Genomic DNA, 20,496 nt, shown 5'->3' on the forward strand with positions numbered 1-20,496 from the left:
GGGCAAATTATGTTTCATAAAGTTATGATAAAAATGTTTCTTATGTAATGTAACATAACATAATTATAATATAATATAACATTATAATGAATAATACTTTCTTCTTTCCCACTACGTTTCTTTTCCTTTCTCCCTCTTTTCTCTTTTTCCCCATTTCCCCGGGGGTTTTTTGTCAGCCGATGGGGGGAGCATGTGCCTCCCACGGCCCCCCCCCCCCCGTAGTTACGCCACTGTATGTCCATATGGCAAATACCCCTCCAATATTATTATTTTTTACCCCATGATGGTTTAATGGTTTTATTAGAGATTACATTCAAAAATTTTTGACATTCCATCTTAATCCCTTCCCAAAGACCCCAACATTGATGAATTGGAAGAAACGGGGGTTTCTCTTCAATGTTATAATAAGGACATAAGTATTTCGTTTGGAAATGGTGAACTGGCTCTTTATTTGCATTTTATGATTCAATAATATTGTTTTATTTGTTAAGCGGTATTTTAGGAAGAATTTTCACCAATAAAACAATTATCTCTTGTGATTTTTTTTTATTTCTTTCGTAAAAAGTGGGGGGGGGATGATTGTACAGGCCATCCCCCCCTCCTCGAAAAGTGGGGGGGGGGGATATATCCCCCCCATCCCCCCCGGGATTTACGCCAGTGGAATGCACGTATTGCAGAGAGGGTCCCGAGGGGAAGAGCCCTTAATCTCGGGGAACACTTAATTTTCCTTTTCTCTTTGTCAAACAGTAGGGTGGTTGCCAGTGGTTCCCGTCAGGGGCGGCGATTCTGGGGGCCGGAGGCCACAGTGCCCCCCCCCCCTACTTTTTGAAGCACTGAAAAAGTGCCCTTTTTACGCAAGAAAAATACCCATCGCAAACGTGTACTGTGCCCCTTTCATCGGAAGAAGATCCGTTTCAGGTATTACCAGTTGCCCTTTCACATATAAATGCCATTTTTCCCCAAAAAAAATGCCCCTTACGGACGTGTTCTGTGCCCTTTTCACCTGAGAAGAATCCATTTTATAATAGCAATTAAGTGCTTGTTTTCTTATTAGTGCCCTTTCTCGAATCAGTGCCCCTTTTTACCCATGAAAAATGCCCCTCATGAACATGTCCTATATGCCCCTTTCACCCGAGAAGGATCCGTTTATGCAGTTAGCATGTGCCCTTTTTCCATCATCGGTACCCTTTCTCGTATCAGTGCCCCTTTTTAGCCAAGAAAAGTGCCCATCACGAACGTGTTCTGTGCCTCTTTCACCTGAGAATGTCCCGTTTTATATCTGAGCAAGTGCTCCCTTGCATAATTGTAAGTGCCCTAGCTTTCTCGAATCAGTGCATGCCCCTTTTTCCCCCAAGAAAAGTGCCCCTCACGAGCATGTCCTGTGCCACTTTTACCTGAGAAGAATCTGTTTTATGGGTTAACTAGTGCAGTGCCCCTTTTCCTTTTCATATAGATGCCTGTCATTGGGGACTGGAAAAAAATCCGGAAAAAATATTTTCACCCGTATTTTCTGTTGGCTGCTAGTATGCTAAAAGCTGTTGTTTATATTTTTTGAAGGGGTAGTCTACACTAAAGTCTGTAGTTTTAAGTACATCTTAGTTTTTCTTACAAACATGATGAAATCTAACAAGGCAGGCGCATTTACAGGATTTTGCTCCCCGTGGTCCCTACCTGATTTTGGTGCCATTGTGTACTTTTCGAAAAATGGCGCCCCATGAACATGAATGATGAACAGGATATAGTATCTATAAATAAGCCTTTATTTAGATACTTTTTTGAACATTTTTGATAACCTGACCTAAAATTTTGACATTCTAAGCACTTTTGATAATCATGAACAGAATCTAAACTGAACATTTTATGCGAGCGCGTAGCGCGAGCTGAAAATTTTTGATATAGATCCGACCCACTATAATTGATATTCTAAAGCACTTTTTGTTACCATGAACGGGATGGGTATCTATCTTAACAATAATTGATGAAAGCGCGAAGCCCGAGCTAAAAAAACATTGATTTCTGACCTAAAATTTTGACATTCTAAGCACTTTTGGTCATCATGAGTAGGATGGGCATCTAACTTAACAGTTTATGCGAGAGCGAAGCGCGAGCTGAACTTTTTTGATATTTCGACCCAAACCTTAAAATGCTAATACACTTTTTGTTACCAGGAACGGGATGGGTATCTCTCTTAACAATAATTGATGAAAGCGCGAAGCCCAAGCTAAAAAAATATTGATTTTCTGACCTAAGATTTTGACATTCTAAGCAATTTTTGAAACGATGAATAGGATGGTAATGTTACTAAATAATTGATGCGAGGAGCGAGATGAAAATAAGTGATTATACTGACTGTTTTCTGTAATACATGAAGAGAATACGTATCTCACTGCACTATATTTGCCTGTCAAATAATGCCAGCGCGTAGCGCGGCTGATTTTTTTTCTGATATTCCGTACTTTTTTGTAAGCATGAACAGATTGCAATGGAAACTCAAATCGCAGGCAAAATAATTTGTGCATATTGACTTTAAAATTAGATAGGCCTATTCTAAGCCCCATTGTATCCTAATGAGCAGATTACTGTATCTCACTTAACAGGGAATGCAAGCGAGAAGGTTGAGCAAAATTTTCTTTTTATGCAATGACCCGACATTTTTTTTTCATTTTCCAATTATCCCCTCCCCTTATTTTATTCACATTTCTTTTTTTTTTCTTATCTTGCTCTCTTCTCCCTTTTTTTTCATTTTTTTAATTATTTTTTTTACATAATTATTTTATTCTTCGTGATGCGAATTTTTTGTTTGTTGGTTGTCAAGTTTTTTCTAAACAAAATCGCATTGGGAGCGAGTTTAAAATTTGTGTATTTTCCATATTTACGTTTTAATATTTTTTTGTTTCAGCTCTTCATTTTACGTGTTATCTTTTCCTCTTTCTTTCTTTCTTTCTTTCTTCCTCATTCTTTTCTCCCTTCCTTCCTTTGTCTTCTTTCTCTTTTTTAGGGGGGACGTGGGTCCCCCCTAGCTGCATGCCCCCCCCCCCGCTTCCGCCGCCTACGGGTGCCTGTTCTTGATATCAGATAGTTGTCCTAAAAAAAACATTCTTTTCGTGCCCAATATGTGGCTTCCTTCTGCTGTTCTGCAAGTGCATATACAGTGCGTCCCAGAAAAAACGAAACCGAGATTTAGCGATGATTTATCATAACTTAATCACAAATAAAATAGACAAATGACCTACCAATGTAAAGCTTAGAATCTCCTCTTTCATCTGGTATTACTTATATCATTTCTCCTTCACGCATGAGTGAGCAAAAACAATTTGAAGAAAGGATACCAACAACTCATTTGGCGGGGGGTATCTGAATTTCAACAAGAAAATCACATGTCTTAAAAGTTCAATATCTGCTCTTCAATTTGATACCTCAATTACAGAAAATGGTCAAGAAATAACAAAGTTCTGGTTATTTAAAATAAGGCTTGAATTTCCATAATTTCATTAAATAAACTGTTTTCACCGGTTTCCCACAGAAGCTATCGCATCGTTAACAAAAGACTTGATGCATGGCTGATCGTAGACAAAACGGAGTGTCGACTGAGTTTGAACGCTAGCCTGTAAAACCTCTTCATTTTATGAAATTATTGAAATTCAAGCCTTATTTCAAATAACCAGAACTTTGTTATTTCTTGACCATTTTCTGTAATTGAGGTATCAAATTAAAGAGCAGATATTGAACTTTTTAAAAATGTGGTTTTCCTTTTGAAATTCAGATACCCCCCCGCCAAATGAGTTTTTGGTATCCTTTCTTAAAATTGTTTTTAATCACTCATGCGTGAACGAGGAATAATCTAAGTAATATCAGATGAAAGAGGAGATTCTAAGCTTTACATTGGAAGGTCATTTGTCTATTGTGTTTGTGATTAAGTTATGATAATTAATCATCGCTTAATCTCGGTTTCGTTTTTTCTGGGACGCACTGTATAATGAATGAAAAAAATTGTAAAAATAATCCTACGTACGTGCCTGAGTCATGTGAGTGGGGGTAGATAAGTCAGTTATTATTATTTTTTAAGATCATGGTCGTACGCAGCGGCCAGCGGGGGGGGGGGTGTTTTAAACAAATAATTTTCTAAAACTTGTTCTTGGAATTCTGTTGGAAGGGGGTAAATTTTAAAACTTTTTCTTGTTTAAAAATTGTTTTTACCTTTACCTTTACCCAAGATTCTGGAAGAGTGCTGGATCCCAGCAACACAGGTTCCACAGATAACTTAAACTCGATTCAGATTTAAAAGATGGCCATCATCCCACAATTGTCCAAAAATAGGCCTACCTTTTAAGATCCATCTGGAATGATCAACATTTTCGTGAAGTTAAAATAGGGTCTTTGAACAAAACTAGCTTGCGGGAAGGTAACGAAAACGCGTTGCATATTATTTAGTTCATTCACGTCACAGTCATCACAGAGCAAATCCAGGTACCGGACTCAAAATTACGCTCTCTGGCATTTTATTTTGACTTCCGCAAATATTGAGAATTTAACAGATTAATTTCCAGTTGAAGTCTGCCTTGCTTGACATCTGAAGTTGAATTGCCTGTAGGTTGCAACGGGTAGTCTCTTCGCCTCGGATAAGCAGCTGCTCCCGATCCTCCAGTATTTTCTGCCCTGCGAGTGCGACCTTGTCCACGGGACTTCTGCCGGGCTAGCGAACCGGTTATGAATGTGATTGGTCTCGCGAAAGCGACTAGCCACTCTCGTGAACAGCAGTCAGCTCTGCACAGCTCAGAAGCTTCACCGCGCCGCCGTCGACTCTCATCATACCGGTAGTGACATAGGCTTAGACTCAGTCCACTCACCACATGTACTGGCTGCATGTAAGTAAGACGAAAGAAAGAAAGAAAGAATGAAAGAAAGAAAGGAAGGAAAGAAAGAAAGAAAGCTATCTGGAAAGAAAGAAAGAGAGAAGGAAAGGAAGAACGATTTCTTTCGTATTTTATTATATGAAAATTGAAATATTCTATTTTCTCCTCACTGTCAACTCAAGTGAACAATAATTAATTCCTCCATGAACATGCGGAATTAGCATAGTATATGATATACTATAGCATATCATATACTATGCTAATTCCACATGTTCATGGAGGAATTAATTATTGTTCACTTGAGTTGACAGTGAGGAGAAAATTAGAATATTTCATATAATAAAATACAAAAGAAATCATTCTTTCCTTCTCTCTTTCTTTCTTCCTTCTTTCTTTCTTTCTATATGATTCAGTCAAGTTGGTCCTTATTGTCAAATCTGTAAATAAATGAAATCTTGTATAATTCAAACAATAGAAAACAAAAGAAATAGTGAGTGAGGGACATCATCGAAAGTCTCATTTGCATTATACAAATTATTTTGTTTGCGATTCGAGTTTCCATTGCATTCTCTTCATGCTAACAAAAAGTACTGAATATAAAAATTCAAGTGTTACCGTTTCAAGTAAGTATATCACTTATTTTCATCTCCCTCCTGGCATCAATTGTGAAGTATAACATGACCATGGATCCTGTTCATCGTTTCAAAAAGTGCTTAGAATCTGAGGTTTTGGGTCAGAATATCATTTTTGTCTCACCTGCAATGCAGAGTGAGACTATAGGCGCCGCTTTTCCAACGGCCAAATTGGGGGTATCTGTTGAATTACCATCATAACTTTGAAAGTTTATGGATCTTAATCATGAAACTTGGACATAATAGTAATCAAGTATCACTGAATATCCTGTGCAAGTTTCAGGTCACATGATTAAGGTCAAAGGTCATTTAGGGTCAATGTACTTTGGCCAAATTGGGGGTATTTGTTGAATTACCATCATAACTTTGAAAGTTTAATGGTCTAGTTCATAAAACTGGTACATAAGAGTAATCAAGTATCACTGAACATCTGTGCGAATTTCAGGTCACATGACCAATGTCAAAGGTCAATGAACTTTGGCCATAATGGGGTATCTGTTGTTACCATCATAACTCTGTGTATTGGTCTAGTTCATAACACTTGGATATAAGAGTCATCAAGTATCACTGAACATCTCATGCGAGTTTCAGATCACATGATCAAAGGTCATTTAAGGTCATTGAACTTTGGCCATTTTAGAGGTAATTATTAGATTGCTGTCTTAACTTTCAAAGTTTATAGATATAGTGTATAAAATGTGGATATAGGGGTAATCAAGTATCACTGACAAGTTTTAGGTCACATGATCAAGGTCAAATGTTAATGAACGTAGTATTGTTATATATTGGATTTTATTGCAATAAAATCTATCAAAATACAATCACAAGCAGTCAAAGACTGAAATGAGTGAATGTTTACAGTACATGTACAAATAGAATATAGCAAAATATAAAGTAAACATTATAAATAAATATTAAATACAATACAAATTCATACAGATGAAAAATAAATTTATCATAAGTCAATACCAAAGGCCATAACATAATTACTACAAGGTGTCACCAATGAAGAATAGGGGGAATGAAAGATTAGGAAGAAAGAGGAGAGAGGAGAGGAAAAACATGAGAAAAGGGAAAGAAATAGGGATAAGACAAAAGAGAAGGGAAAGCAAGAGGTGGAAATTGGAAAGAGAATAAGAGGCAACCTTAATAAAAAACTCATTATACAATAAAAGACATTTAACAATGGTCACTAACATGTAAATAAAGTAGTAATTGAATCGAATCGAGCACAAAAAAAAAATCAATTGTTTAGATAATACCCATCATGTGCATGGTCAGAATAAGTGTACTAGAATTATTGTTACATATCATTATATGAATGGTGTTTTTTGTGAATAATTATTTTATAGTAGTTTTCAAAGTCAGCACTGCTGCTATATTGAATCGCGTGATGCAGGTGAGACAGCCAGAGGCATTCCACTTGTTTTTAACTCGCGCTTCGCGCTCGCATCAATTGTTTATGGTCAATAAGTGTACTAGAATTTTATGGTTTGGGTCAGAATATAAAAATTGTTCAGCTCGCGTTTCTCTCTCGCATAAAATGTTTAGTTAGATAGCCATTCTGTTCACTTTAAAAATATTTACCAAAAGTGCTCAAAATGTCCAAATTTTAGGTCAGATAACCAAAAAATTTCAGCTCGCGCTCCGCGCTCACATCAATTGTTTAGATAGATACCAATCCTATTCATGGTCACAAAAATGTGCTTTACAATATAAAAATTTGATGACGGTAAAGGTCGGTCTCAGACGTAAATAATCATATCTGATTGATACATGTCTGACAAAACTCAAATGCACACACATAAAAAATACGGGTGAAAATATTTTTTCCGTCCCCCTAAATTTCGATTTGCAATGCCTCATGGGAAAAACCGACATCTGTCGCACACGCTAGTACTAAAGTGCATGCATGCATGGGATTATTCAGCGCTGGTTGATGCGGCTCGACCGGATATACTGTTTACTAACTAGGGTCCAGGAGATGGGAGAGAAATTTGCCTGCATATTTCTGTGTGAAATTTAGACCATTTTTGGTGAATACCTATATGGTTTTAATTTTTGTAGCATTACAGTCACATTACAGGACACTAGCACTGTGCGCTGCCTGCGAAGTTAGACAATTGGCCTGTTCGCTGCAAGCGAACGGTTGTGTCCTCACTTATGCTAAAACCAAATTAACAAGACAAAGCGATCTTCAAAACTACATCGCGATGTGGTTTTCTGAACCAGTTTGGAAGTTCGCTTCCAAGACCGCTTCGAGTTCGACCTTTCTCATTACATGTTAAACTAGTTTCCACTAAACTAGTTTTAGGACGGTAGTGAGAACGGTGTCTTAGCCAACCAAATCACTCCAAATTATATTCAGTGTACATGGAGCTGTAACTTGTAGCTTGCCAATGATAATACATTTCAAGAAACAAGTTCTAGAATTTATTTCAGATAACAATTGTTCAGCAATCAATCACAATAGAATTGAATGTGTGAGATTGTAAAGAACAAGTGACCTGTAAAACAGATTACCCAGATGGGGAATGAGCCAATCAGTGTTTATAATAAACATAAAACTCAAAGTACATGTAGGTACCTGGATGGAAGCAAGAAAACTCTGACCTGTGATAACCTTGGATTAAAGCGCTTTATTGAAGTGCTTGAAAAACAGTTTGCAATACTGCATTGATTGAAATTTAACCTCTTTTGTCAAAGGCATGGATAAATTCTTGTTTTGTCAACTTGTATGTCTGTTTACACACTCAAGCCATGGAGATACAAACATTTCCAGACTCAATCTCAAGTAGCTTTTACTTTTCCATGACTGGTGAATCTTTGAAGTTGAGTTTAGGCAATAAAATATATATATATTTCATTTTCAGGGGCTACTTTTCACAACTTGCTGCCAATCTGCAACATTATAAGCTTTAACATTGCAATGAATAAGAATTTTCCAGTGTTCCTTTTTTAGCTCATCTGGTAGAGCTGCATGAGGTTCACCAAACTTCTACACAGAATTTTGAAATTTTGAGTAGGAAATTATTTATGCTAATTTATGCTAAATTTATTCATAAATCAGAGAAAATGCCTTCTCTTCTTTGTTGACCGATTTTGATTTTTTTCTTCCATCTGGTAGAGCTGCATGAGATTCTCCAAAATTTCACACAGAATTTTGAAATTTTGACTAGAAAATCATGCTACATGTAATTTGTGCGAAATTTATTCAGAAATTACAAAAAATGCTTTTTCTCCTGCATTTGTTGATCAATTTCAATTTTGTTTGCTTTATATGATAAGAGTAGCTCTAGGTGAGGATACAAAATTTCTACACAGAATTTTGAAACTCATTAAATATGCTTATTTATGCATATTTTTCAAAACTCACAAAAAATGCTTATTTATTTATTTGTTGACCGATTTTGAATTTTTTATTCATCTTAGAGCTACATGAGGTTCACAAAGATTATACACAGAATTCAGAACTTTTGACTAGAAAATTATGCTTATTTATATGAAATTTATCTATAAATCACACAAAATGCTTCTTCTCTGTAATTGCTTCATCAATTTCAATTCTGTTTTCTCAATTTATGTCACCAATATAATTCACCACAGTGTCAACTGGGCTGAAATTAAAAATTGTTTTAAATTTCTTTGTGAGATGCCGGATGCGCTCCACATCATTAATGTGCTTGTTTAGTTTTCGGGGCTCTTTTAGTATTTCGGGAGAAAAATTGCCCCCAGCCCCATGTAATTTTTCCCCCTGAGTTGAATACATGGGGAGAGATCAGAAAGTCCTCTTTAAAATATTTTGGGTTTTCGTTACAAAGCAAGGTCTTATAAAAAAATAAAATCCGAAAATGTGATATGTGATTGTATAAACAATTTTGCTATAAAGAAAACACTCCGGAAGAAGAAAAATCCATAGGGTCCAAATGATCCATTGCCAAAATCTCTAGCAACCATCCCAGGGGTACCGTAACAGGTTCCAGTTGCATAAAAGTTACTATTAATATGGTAATTTTGCCATCCAATGGTAACTATCATGGTAATGATGCTCAACAGCCAAGGACAATCAGGGTTTTCCAGGGAAGTTACCATTGGATGGCAGAGTTAATAGAAACTTTTACATGACACCTAGATAGATCCTTGTGATTTGATTGGTTGTTTGATATCGTTCATTCAACCCATTTTGCGCGCAATTTTGGATCCATACGACTTTGTCCATTGCATGCGCACACCGAGACTGCAGCTAAGAACTGCAGGCACCAGCAGTGCAATTTTTAGGTGTCATATAATGAATGTTTTTTCATTCGTGCAATGGACAGAATACTTCATTCGGTGAAAGATGAAATAATGATCCATTCAACTTGGCTACGCCACTTTGAATGGATCATTTTCATCTTTCACCTCATGAAGTATTCTGTCGATTGCACGAATGAAAAAACATTCATTATTTGTATATTATGCAATGGGTCCCAGAAGAATGGTAAGTTTTTTTGTTTTTTTTAACTACCACTCCTGCTAACAGAGAGGATAGTGTGAATGTGGAGTTTGTTTTCTTTGTTTACAAAGCACAGTGACATTTTGTAATCTTTTGACCAACTCTGATTTCATAAGGTTACTCCTCTCTGCCTGTGCGTGGTCTAACATGTGAGGAGGAACCTATTGCATAACAACTATCCTGTTCCAATAGTGGAACTTAACAAAAGATTGCATGCATGAATGGAATTGTTTACCTTGAGGTAGTTTGGTATTCAGGCTGAATCAATTTTTCCTGTCTTAGCTTACAGCAAATAATCAGCAAATCTTGGCTAAAAGCCTACTCATTTTTCCTTTCAGAATGCAGAACGAAAAGGAAATTGGTGTATGAAAAAAATCTTAGATATATGTATTAATGAGAAGCTACATACACCTGGCAACCATTTGGAAGAAATGGTTAACACTGTATGAGTTTGCCAAGTAATCCTTGAAGCCAGACCAAATTTAATAGAAGAGTTTGTATCTCTCTGATCTACAGTATTTACCTTGTTCTTCAGCCAAGTTGTGGAAAGATTATTCTAGTTGCATAAAAAGAATCTCTCTGTTCCTGTTTGTTGATCTGAGAGAACTTCAAAATTATATTCTTGGGAAGTATATCGTGATTGGTTTCAGAATTTGGATTGATATAATTTGCTCCTCTCTTCGATCTATTGAATTTGCAGATTTTGCAGCAAATTTTTTCAACCTGCATGATAAGTGTCCTCAAATTACTGTGTGACTACAAGCAGACAAGAATAGAGTAGTTGTACGATTTTCCTGGAAAAGACATGAACATGTAAGTTTCACTATTTTGTCAACATTTTTATCCTTTAGCTACATGTGTGACAATAATGTTCGAAGTGCTGAGGCCAAATATCTTAATGATTTTTGTGACATTTTTAAACGATAGAACTTAGAAGGATTTATAGACTATGAAATAAACTCTTTTCCTGAACTTTATACAGGTTTTGAATTTGAACTATTATCCCCAAATGTTAATGTAAAGAACAACAATAACATAACAATTTATTTTGAAATATGAATTGGAATGTTATTTGACATGAATATTCAAGTTGTTCACATCTGCCACTTTAAAGATTTATACCTTGTTTCCAGTTTCCTCTTTCTAATTTGTGATCTTGTTTCAATTTCTAGTTTTGAGTAGTCAAGTTCTTATCAATAAAATGTGTCAGAAACGATTTCCTTCCTGTTTTCCTCACCTTCATTTCATATTTCCAACTCTGGATGAGATTCCATTTCTTTCTTTTTATGGCTATTGGCCAAATACATACATGTCTAATATAACCCACCCACTACATGTGGTGGGTGGGCTATAAAAGATGGTAAAAATACCTGTTTGGTACCATATGCGTTTTGATACATGTAAATTCTGTTGATAATTCTAGAATTCATAAGAAGTTTGATATGCATTGAATGCACCCTTTTTGTAGTATTAAACATACTATAGATCATATGCATGGTTGTACGCAGCAAGGGGTGGGGGTGGGGGCTATTGCCTTCAGACATTTTGAAAACTTACATTTTTTGTGTACTGAAAATTTGTGCAACATTCTCCTATAGTATGCACAAAATCCTTCAATTTCATTTTACGAAATGTAAAAGTGACCCAATAAAAACTCAGTCACTTTACTCCCTCAAAAAAAGTTTACATGTCCTCCCCCCCCCCCATAGCAAACAAAATTCTGCATACGGCCATGATCCTAACGATTTCCAATTGATGTGGCTGAATTATTGGAATTATCAGTTACATGTATTTGTTTAATATGTTTACAGGCATGTGTAGGCCTACTGTGTGTACAATCATAATCATCTTTGATCTCAGTACTGTTGGTTTTTTCACTGAACTACATGCATGTTGGTTTCACCTTGTTAGGGATGGGGGGGGTATGTATGAATGAATCCCTAGAACATACTTTTATCCCCCTGTTTTATACATTAATTGCCTTAATTCTTCATCAGCTCACTGTGAAAAATTTGACAAAGAAAGCATTTCTTACTTTTCTTTCTGAATAAACAGTTACAATTGCAAGCTCTGATGAATTTCAAGTAATCCACCATGGCGGAAACATTGACAATCACACCAGTACTCCATGACAATCCCAACACAACTACAGGACCTCCATCGACACCCAATGCAACAGTACTTGCCTTCCAGAATCTTATCCCCGCTCTTGTCCAATGCTTTACGATCATCTTATTCGGCTACTTTGCGGGACGGACGCGTATCGTTTGTCCGTCACAGGCAAAGGGTCTGGGGCAATATGTCTCATACTTTGCTCTACCTGCAATGCTGTTTAAATCACTGGTAGAACTGGATTTCAGTCAGGTAAGAACTGCTAGCAAAAACATGTATCATTGTAAGAGTATCTCTGGGAGTGCAATTTTTCCTATCTAATTTTAATCATAAAAAAGTTTCTCATCCAATATTTGCTTCTCATCGAATATTTGCTTCTCATCGGCAAGCATGTCCCATGATGTGCCAAATCCCAGTGATTTAATGATTTTTTAGTGTTAATCAGTTATTTTGTGCAATATAGACCTTTGGTATTCTTACATGTGCAAACTTTTCAGTAAATAAAGTTTGCCTGAGATTTGCCAGATAAAGCAATTAGTAGGCCTACTGACATGCAAACTGGAAAACTGGATCTCAACTCAAGCATTGAGGCTCCTTTCTGAAGATGAGCAACAATAGAATTAATTTCATATACATACATAAGTTCAGTCCTGGGAACTGCCCTGTACATATATCATAAAGCACAGTAAACAAGACAGTGTTCATCTCAGTAGATGTGTGTTATAACTCAGTCACATTTGCTCTACGGCGGATGTACTGTGATTCGAAAACGGCCGTTTATTCACTTTTATTCAAACCAGTGAACCCACTTATATGTAGGTGGTACAAAAAAAATATTAAAACGGCCGTTTTCGATTCGCCGTATGGCCGCCCTAGAGTAAATGTGACCCAGGTATTATGCCTGGGTAAAATGCTGTATCAGTGGAAATATTAAATTCTGCAGAACATCAAGTTACATGTCCAGTGCTTTCTTTGTTTGTTTCTGGTAATAGGTCTTTAGATGTGCATTTGGATACACATAATTTCTTGGCACAAACAAAATCAAATACTGTACATATGTACATGTAGATTTGTACAGCCGCATTGTAGCAGTGTTTATACTATAAACCTTTATATATAAATATGATGTATTCATAAAGACATAAACCATATGGTACTATAAAAGATGAGTACGGTACTCTTATAGAAGAAGTTATCATGCCATGTGCCATATGGTTTCGAGGTCAGAACGCAGAGTAAGACCAAGGAGATATCACCTCTATCTCCTTGGTAAGACTGATTTACATAGTAAATCTACCAGTATATTCAGGCATCCAAAAATTGTTATTCTACAGACTACATGTATCAATCAAAACAGTTCTGTTTACCGGTATCTCACGTCTGTGTGGAATGGATATTGTATCTGAATGATTAATTGAAAAAAAAAACAGCAAATGAAAATAAGGGTCTAGGCAGGGATCATTTCAAATGAGATTTGTTAACCAAATCATAGTTATGTGGTCATACATGTATGCCTGGATATACACTATAGGTGGTTTCAGACCGCCTCGAAGTTTGCCAGTTCCAGGTATTCTCTGATCGGGAAATTTACCCCGATCAGAAAATACCAGGTATTTTGGCGGTGTGAAAGCAAACTACGCGTAATATCCCCGAAAGAAAATACCCGATAAATAGTAGGTACTTGGCGAAATTACGAGAACTTTCGCGGGGATTTTTCCAAGGTCGTGGGTATTTTGGCGGTCTGAAAGCAAATTACGGGAACTTTTAGCCCAGCGTGTCGTTGGGTGCGGCGCCATGCATGGGTTGCTGCTGGGCTAGTGATTTTGAATTTCGCGCCTTGCTGCTTATCAGACCATACTGCGCATGCTCGTAACTTCAGGAACTTATCCCGAAGGGTATGTTTCAGGGCGGTGTGAATGCAGGAATAATTATGGGTATTTTTCAGCCTAAAAAAGTTCTCGTAATTTAACGGGGATTCTTGTGATCGAGGCGGTTTGAAACCACCTTATATGTATGGCATAAATGGGGGTAAATCAGTAGCCTTAAAAGGGCCCCATTGCATAAAAGTTACTATTATGGTAACTATCAGTGGTAACTACCATGGTAACACTGATCAACAGCCTATCAAAATCAAATAAAGTCAGTGTCATACGGCAAAGTTACCATGATAGTATTAGTAACTTTTATGCAACAGGGACCAGGGGCCCGTTTCATAAAGAGTTACAACTGTTGTAACTTTGCCATAATGACAACTACCATGGTAACCTTGAATTTGATTGGCTGCTGAGCCCTGTTACCATGGTAGTTGCTATAATGGCACAGTTACAACAGTTGTAACTCTTTTTGAAACAGGTCAATGTTAGGGTGATCTATGTGACACTCCTCACTTTATTTCCATTACAGCCAGAATAGCTTTTTTCATAATTTCTGTTCTGATACAAGGTTTATTATAGATACATATAGATGTATCTGAACAGTCCACATGTACAGTATACTGTATATGTACAAGTTTGAAATTAAAATTATGTTTCTTTATGATTTGGCATGGACATATTTGCATGTGAACGGGGTACAGTCTGTTAGAGAATTCATTTCCAATTATGCAGGTGGGCGGGAAAATTGATGTGCCAGCTACTACATATGGCAAGGCGATAACAATTTAAGTGTGATATTCGTTGAGTAAATTGAACACATAAGTTTGCATGTGTACATGATGTATAAGTGTAAGAATTGAATTGTTTATATTATGACAAAAATATTTAAACATCTATGGTCTACCAGGATCTAAATGAAGGAATGCTGGCTAGATAGAAAAACTCCTCCATATGGTGTTTGTTTCAATTGGCATTGTAATTCCTATACTATGCAGACTATAAGCCCTGCTATATATTATTTTCCTTTATTGTCAGACAATATTTGGGAAGTGGTTAGAAGTCTTTTCTAGTCACTATAAGACCCAGAAATGGCTACTTTATGGTAGATCAATGTATGTACACTTCAGAAGAACTACATGTACATTGTAACTATGGAAATTATCTGTTTGTGATTGCAATTGTGTGTTCAATGAAAATATGTAGACTACATACCATATTTTTGAAGTGGCCATTGATATCATGACCTTGATTAATACTGAAATCTTGAACATATGCATAGTTTGTGACAACTTTCTTTGACATTGATGTAGCAATTATTTCTTTGACAGAATTTGTGTAAAATATTTGTCACTCAATCAATTTAAGTTAACCCTTTATGTTTACTTATATTTATGCAGGTGAACTGGCTATTTTTTGCCAGTGTGTTGATTGCCAAAGCAATTATCTTCACTGTGGTCTACATTGGAACCCTGTTGCTAGGTGGGGATGGATCCTTAGGCAAGGCGGGTCTGTACAGCATGTTTGCTACACAGAGTAATGACTTTGCTCTTGGATACCCAATTGGTAAGTTTTATTTTTTCACAGAGTGTAGTGTTGAACGTTAGAAATATAAGGCAATTGGAAATGAAAAATTCCTTATTGTGTTGGTTTTTAATTTGATAATAATGCATTTGATTAGACCTTGTTTTGGTAAATGAATTGCAGCCATGAATGTACTCTATTCCAAGTCATCTCAAAAGGCATGGGTGAGACATTTAATTTTATGAAATGTACAGTACAATACCATTTTTGTTTCACAATTTCACACAACAAATTTATCTCTTTCTTGTTTCATTTTTGAAACTGAAGAAAACCTTTTGATAAAGAATACATAAAATGTGAGAATATATTTGTCAACATTTACAAATCCTGCTTGATAGAAATCCAGGGAAGCAGTTCCTGAAGCATTTCTTTTAGTGGTTTCCTCTGACAACAATGATTAAATCCTTGCATCTGTTTGTATGAAAGGATCCTTATTAGTGGCGTACCTAGGATTTTTCACAGGGGGGCAAAACCGTCCGCCAAAAAATTTGACAAGCAAAAAAAAAAAAAAAAAAAAAAAAAAAAAAAAAAATCGTCAGGGGGGGGGGGCAATAAAAGGTCTTCAAGGTCGTCAGGGGGGGCAAAAAAGGTCTTTCAAGCTCGTCAGAGGGGGGCAGGGTTATGTCCTTTGCATGGGTTGTGGCTCGTCAGGGGGGGCAGACTGCCCCCCCCCCCCCCCCCCCCCCCCGTAGGTACGCTAGTGATCCTTATCAGGGAAAATCATTGACAATGCATTCAATAGTACACTCCCCTATTACAGATGACTGTGTCATAAAGCTGTTTGTTTTAAGTTACATGTATGACTTAATGCACGACTGATGACAATTCTATTAATGATCAAGCAAAAAAAATGTGTTTATTTTCGGGGGCTACTTTTCACAACTTACTGCCTAAATCTGCAACATTGGATAATCTTTAACTGACATTGCAATGAATGGGGATTTCTAGGGCTCTTTGTTCAGTTTCCATGGCTCTTTTGAGCATTTAGGGGGCTAAATTGCCCCCAGCCCCCGGACAATTTTTTTCCTGTAAATGATCCCTATGCTGACTCAGTACCTAAGAATATGTATTCAATTTTACAACAGCTTTATAAAACACCCACTGGATATCTTTGCCTGATTGAATCTGCTTGCTCCTGAACCTGTTGGTACCCTTTATCATCAATCTCTGTTCAATATAATTTGTAAAATCTTTCATTTCATCAACAGTGGAAGCTCTATACGGCACCAGTAACCCTGATATGATTCAGTACATCTATATCTTTGCACCCATCAATCTCCTGTTCCTCAATCCTTGGGCATTCCTGTCCTTAGAAGTTCAGAAGACCTCCAGGGCAAACGAACGAAGGAGCAAAGCCTTGGTTGCTTGGTGAGTACTGCTAGACCAACACAGGTGCTGTTCCAGAAAGAGTTGAAATTAAATGCAACCCAAAAAATCAAACGCAATTTGATTTTCAACCAGTCAGAAGCATCTATTAATTCCTATTTTTCAAGCAACATAACACTGTAATAATTGTTCTTCTTTTGACTTGTTAATATATGCATTACTTATTCTGTATGTATTTGAAATGCTGTAGAAAATAGTAATAATGACTTGCGTTTGATTTGTTGAGTTATGTTCAAATGCAACTCTTTCTACGACGGTTCCATGGGAACAATTGATTCCAGTTTAATAAGCTTTCCAACCTCTCTTGTTTCAAAGAGGTTTGGTAACTGGTACATTAAGAAACATTATTTTTCTCTTATGAAATGACCAAAGACCCTCACTCACTATCTTGGTTAATAACCCATCCTGACACCCATGGACCTGAGGGGTATTTCAGAAAAGTTTAGAGCGACATTAAGTCTACTGGTGAACCTTTCTTATACACTAAACAATCGCCAATGAACATTTTGGTGTATACCATTTACCACAAGAAGGATCACCAGTCGTTCTTAAAGTCGCTCTTAACTTTATACAAACAGCTTTATGGAACACCCACCTGGTCACAGAAGATTATCTTCATGTATTGTTACTGGGAGTACTGTGACAATGCTCAGCATCCCAAGTAACAATACAATAGTCCTCCGTGGCCAGGTCCCTATTCACAATGTTACATGTACTATGTGTCTTTAAATTCACCCTTCTCTGACCTTTGTTAACCTGCTGTGTAATGTATAGGCAGCAATACTTCTTCCTATCAAATAACCTTTGACCTTTAACTCTTTTCCAGGTCATTCTCTAAAAGCATCTTTACTAAAATACATCTTCACAATGTTATATATCTTTAATCTTTCATATCTTTGATTTTGCCCTCCTCTGACCCCTTGATTACTTGGTGTGTAACGTTCAGGCAGCAATAATTTCTTCCTATCAAATGACATTTGACCTTTAACCCCATTCCAGGTCAGTCTGTAAAGGCCTCATCACCAACCCAATCTTCACAACCGTCTTCATTGGGATCATCTTCAACTTTGCCCTCTCCCAGGGGTTACCAAAGATCCTAGACGACATCCTAACCTCCTTGGCTAACTCCTTCGGAGCAACAGCTCTCTTTCTCCTGGGTATCAACATGGTAGGGAAGGTCAAACAACAGAGTGGCCTGGCCCTGGTCTCACCGGCACTACTTATTGCTTTCAAATTGTGAGTCTGTGCTTTTATGATTTATCATACTTTTACACTGTATAGTACAAAAAGTAATTTTGTGAACCAGCAAAAAATGATTATAGCGCTACTAGGGTGACAATTCTTCATACTTGAATTGAATGAAAGTAGAATGAAAAGAAATTGACAGATATAAGACTGTATACAGTTTGAAAACCCCCCTAGTACATGGCAATTGAAAATTGAAAATTGAATGAAAGTAGAATGAAAAGAAATTGACAGATATAAGACTGTATACAGTTTGAAAACCCCCCAGTACATGGCAAAGTGACTTCATTTTCTTTTAGATAGATAGCATGGTTTTTTATTGGACATTGCTTGATATCTTATTTTTTAATGAAAAGGTAATATTCTCAAAAGTTTAAGATACTTTTGAGAATATTAGTTTTTCATTGAAAAATACCCAATCAACAAAATCTATAATTAAAAAATTGCAAATAAGGTCATTGTCTCTTTATAATTATAGAAAATCTGCTTTGATTTGATTTTTTATAAATGACAGAATACAGTCTCTGATGTCGATTCAAAAGTAAGAAAGGTCTGCATTTTCTAAATATTGAATTTATCAAACAACTTGAGATCTCTGAGCTAAATGTTATCTTGTTGGTTCTCCATATAATAACCTCTTGATAAATGTATGAAACCTAATCTTTTCTTTTCGTGTCACTTAAATTATGTGAAATCTTGTTTAAATCCCAGGTTGGTGCTTCCTCTTGTTACCAATCAGCTGGTGTATGCTCTTAACCCTGGTGGAAGCAATGAGACCTTGACAGACTCCTATGCATCGTTTGGTTTCCTCTACGGTTCTCTTCCCACTGCTCCTACTGTCTTTCTCTATGCAACTCATTATCAACAGTCTATGGATATGGTAAGATTGATAATGGTGGTGGTCATGATGCAATGATGATGATGATGGTGATGATGGTGATGATGATGATGATGGTGGTGGCAGTGGTAGTGGTGGTGATGGTTAGGTGGTGATGGTGATGATAATGATGCTGGTGATGGTTATGAAGCTATGATAATACTGGTGATGATGATGATGATGGTGATGATGGTGGCGGTGGTGGCGGCAGCAGTGTTGGTGTTGGTGGTGGTGATGATGATATTGACAGTTATAAGAATGATGATGATGATGGTGGCGGCGGCAGCGGCGATGGTGGTGGTGGTGATGATGATGATGATGATGCTGCTTATGAAGCTAAAATGATACTGGTGATGAAGATGATGATTTGAATTTTTCTATGGTCCCTTTCCATAGCTCCTACAGTTTTCTCTATCTTAGGTTCTCACAATGATTAAATGAGGGTGCATCAGTGATACCTTGAAATAACTTATTACATTATTTAGATACTGGAGATAGATACCTTTTTATCCTATCGTCTGTATTCTTAAAAAAACATGATTGGATTTGTACAAAGATTATGGAAAGATTAATAATCCTAATGTCACTTTCTAGTGGTTGTAAAGTACAAAATGCATCTCTTAGATTTGAGTGCTTTCATCAAAGACAAATGTATTCAGAGAATCTTTAAACTTCAAATATCGCCTTAAATTTTCATTATATTATTTTTCATCTTAGATTGCCCCTACCATGGTCTATTGCACATTTGTCTCCGCCCCCTTCATGTTTATTACGGCTACCATGGTGATGATTCCCATGGCAACAGAAGGTCAATACCACAATGCCCTTTCTGATGGTGCCTTTGATGTGAGCTGCATTGGCCTTGCATCAGCAGTAAGTTTGATATTGTAATCATCTTTTAAATTCACAAAATATAGTTTTGAACCCAATATTAGATATTAAACTCTAAATCTAATGCAGATTTCATGCATTTATTACATATGAGTTTGCTTGTAAATTGTGAAACCGTCCAAGTATGAATGTGCTACATGTATGTCATCACAGGGCGCCACAGTTTGGAGTTAACTACTTATTTTGATTAATTCAGATACAAAGTGGACTTATCAAAGAAATACTGAGTGTATGTGAGAGTCATTTTCATTCTTGTATTGAAAATGTCAAATATTTTCATTTTATAGTTTAAGTTTGCATTGTTGTTTGAAGTTAAAGGAGAATGAAACCCTTGAAACCAGCTGAATCCATATCAAAGAGAAAAATCAAAGAAACATATTGTTGAAAGTTTGAGGAAGATTGAATGAATAATAAGAAAGTTATGAGCATTTGAATATTGAGATCACTAATGCCATGTAGATCCTCCCATTGGCAATGCGACCAATATCTGTGATGTCACACACGTACAACTCCCTCATTGCTTTAGTACTTATTTTACTTATATTCTCAC

The 20,496-nt window shown here is 36.6% G+C and overlaps 1 protein-coding gene across 1 annotated transcript in view; it reads left to right on the top strand.

The window, feature by feature from the left end:
• Positions 1-4,379: 4,379 nt before the first annotated feature.
• Positions 4,380-20,496, top strand: part of LOC129275165 (lysosomal cholesterol signaling protein-like) — a 29,749-nt gene continuing 13,632 nt past the window's right edge. The window contains exons 1-8 of the mRNA XM_064108313.1: positions 4,380-4,865; positions 10,681-10,793; positions 12,036-12,344; positions 15,364-15,529; positions 16,756-16,915; positions 17,933-18,169; positions 18,890-19,058; positions 19,773-19,928. Of these exons, the coding sequence (XP_063964383.1) occupies positions 12,075-12,344; positions 15,364-15,529; positions 16,756-16,915; positions 17,933-18,169; positions 18,890-19,058; positions 19,773-19,928 (1,158 nt within the window). The 5' untranslated portion in view covers positions 4,380-4,865; positions 10,681-10,793; positions 12,036-12,074. The remainder of the gene's footprint in view (positions 4,866-10,680; positions 10,794-12,035; positions 12,345-15,363; positions 15,530-16,755; positions 16,916-17,932; positions 18,170-18,889; positions 19,059-19,772; positions 19,929-20,496) is intronic.

Source organism: Lytechinus pictus, chromosome 13, assembly GCF_037042905.1.
Source record: "Lytechinus pictus isolate F3 Inbred chromosome 13, Lp3.0, whole genome shotgun sequence".
NCBI classification, from domain to species: domain Eukaryota; kingdom Metazoa; phylum Echinodermata; class Echinoidea; order Temnopleuroida; family Toxopneustidae; genus Lytechinus; species Lytechinus pictus.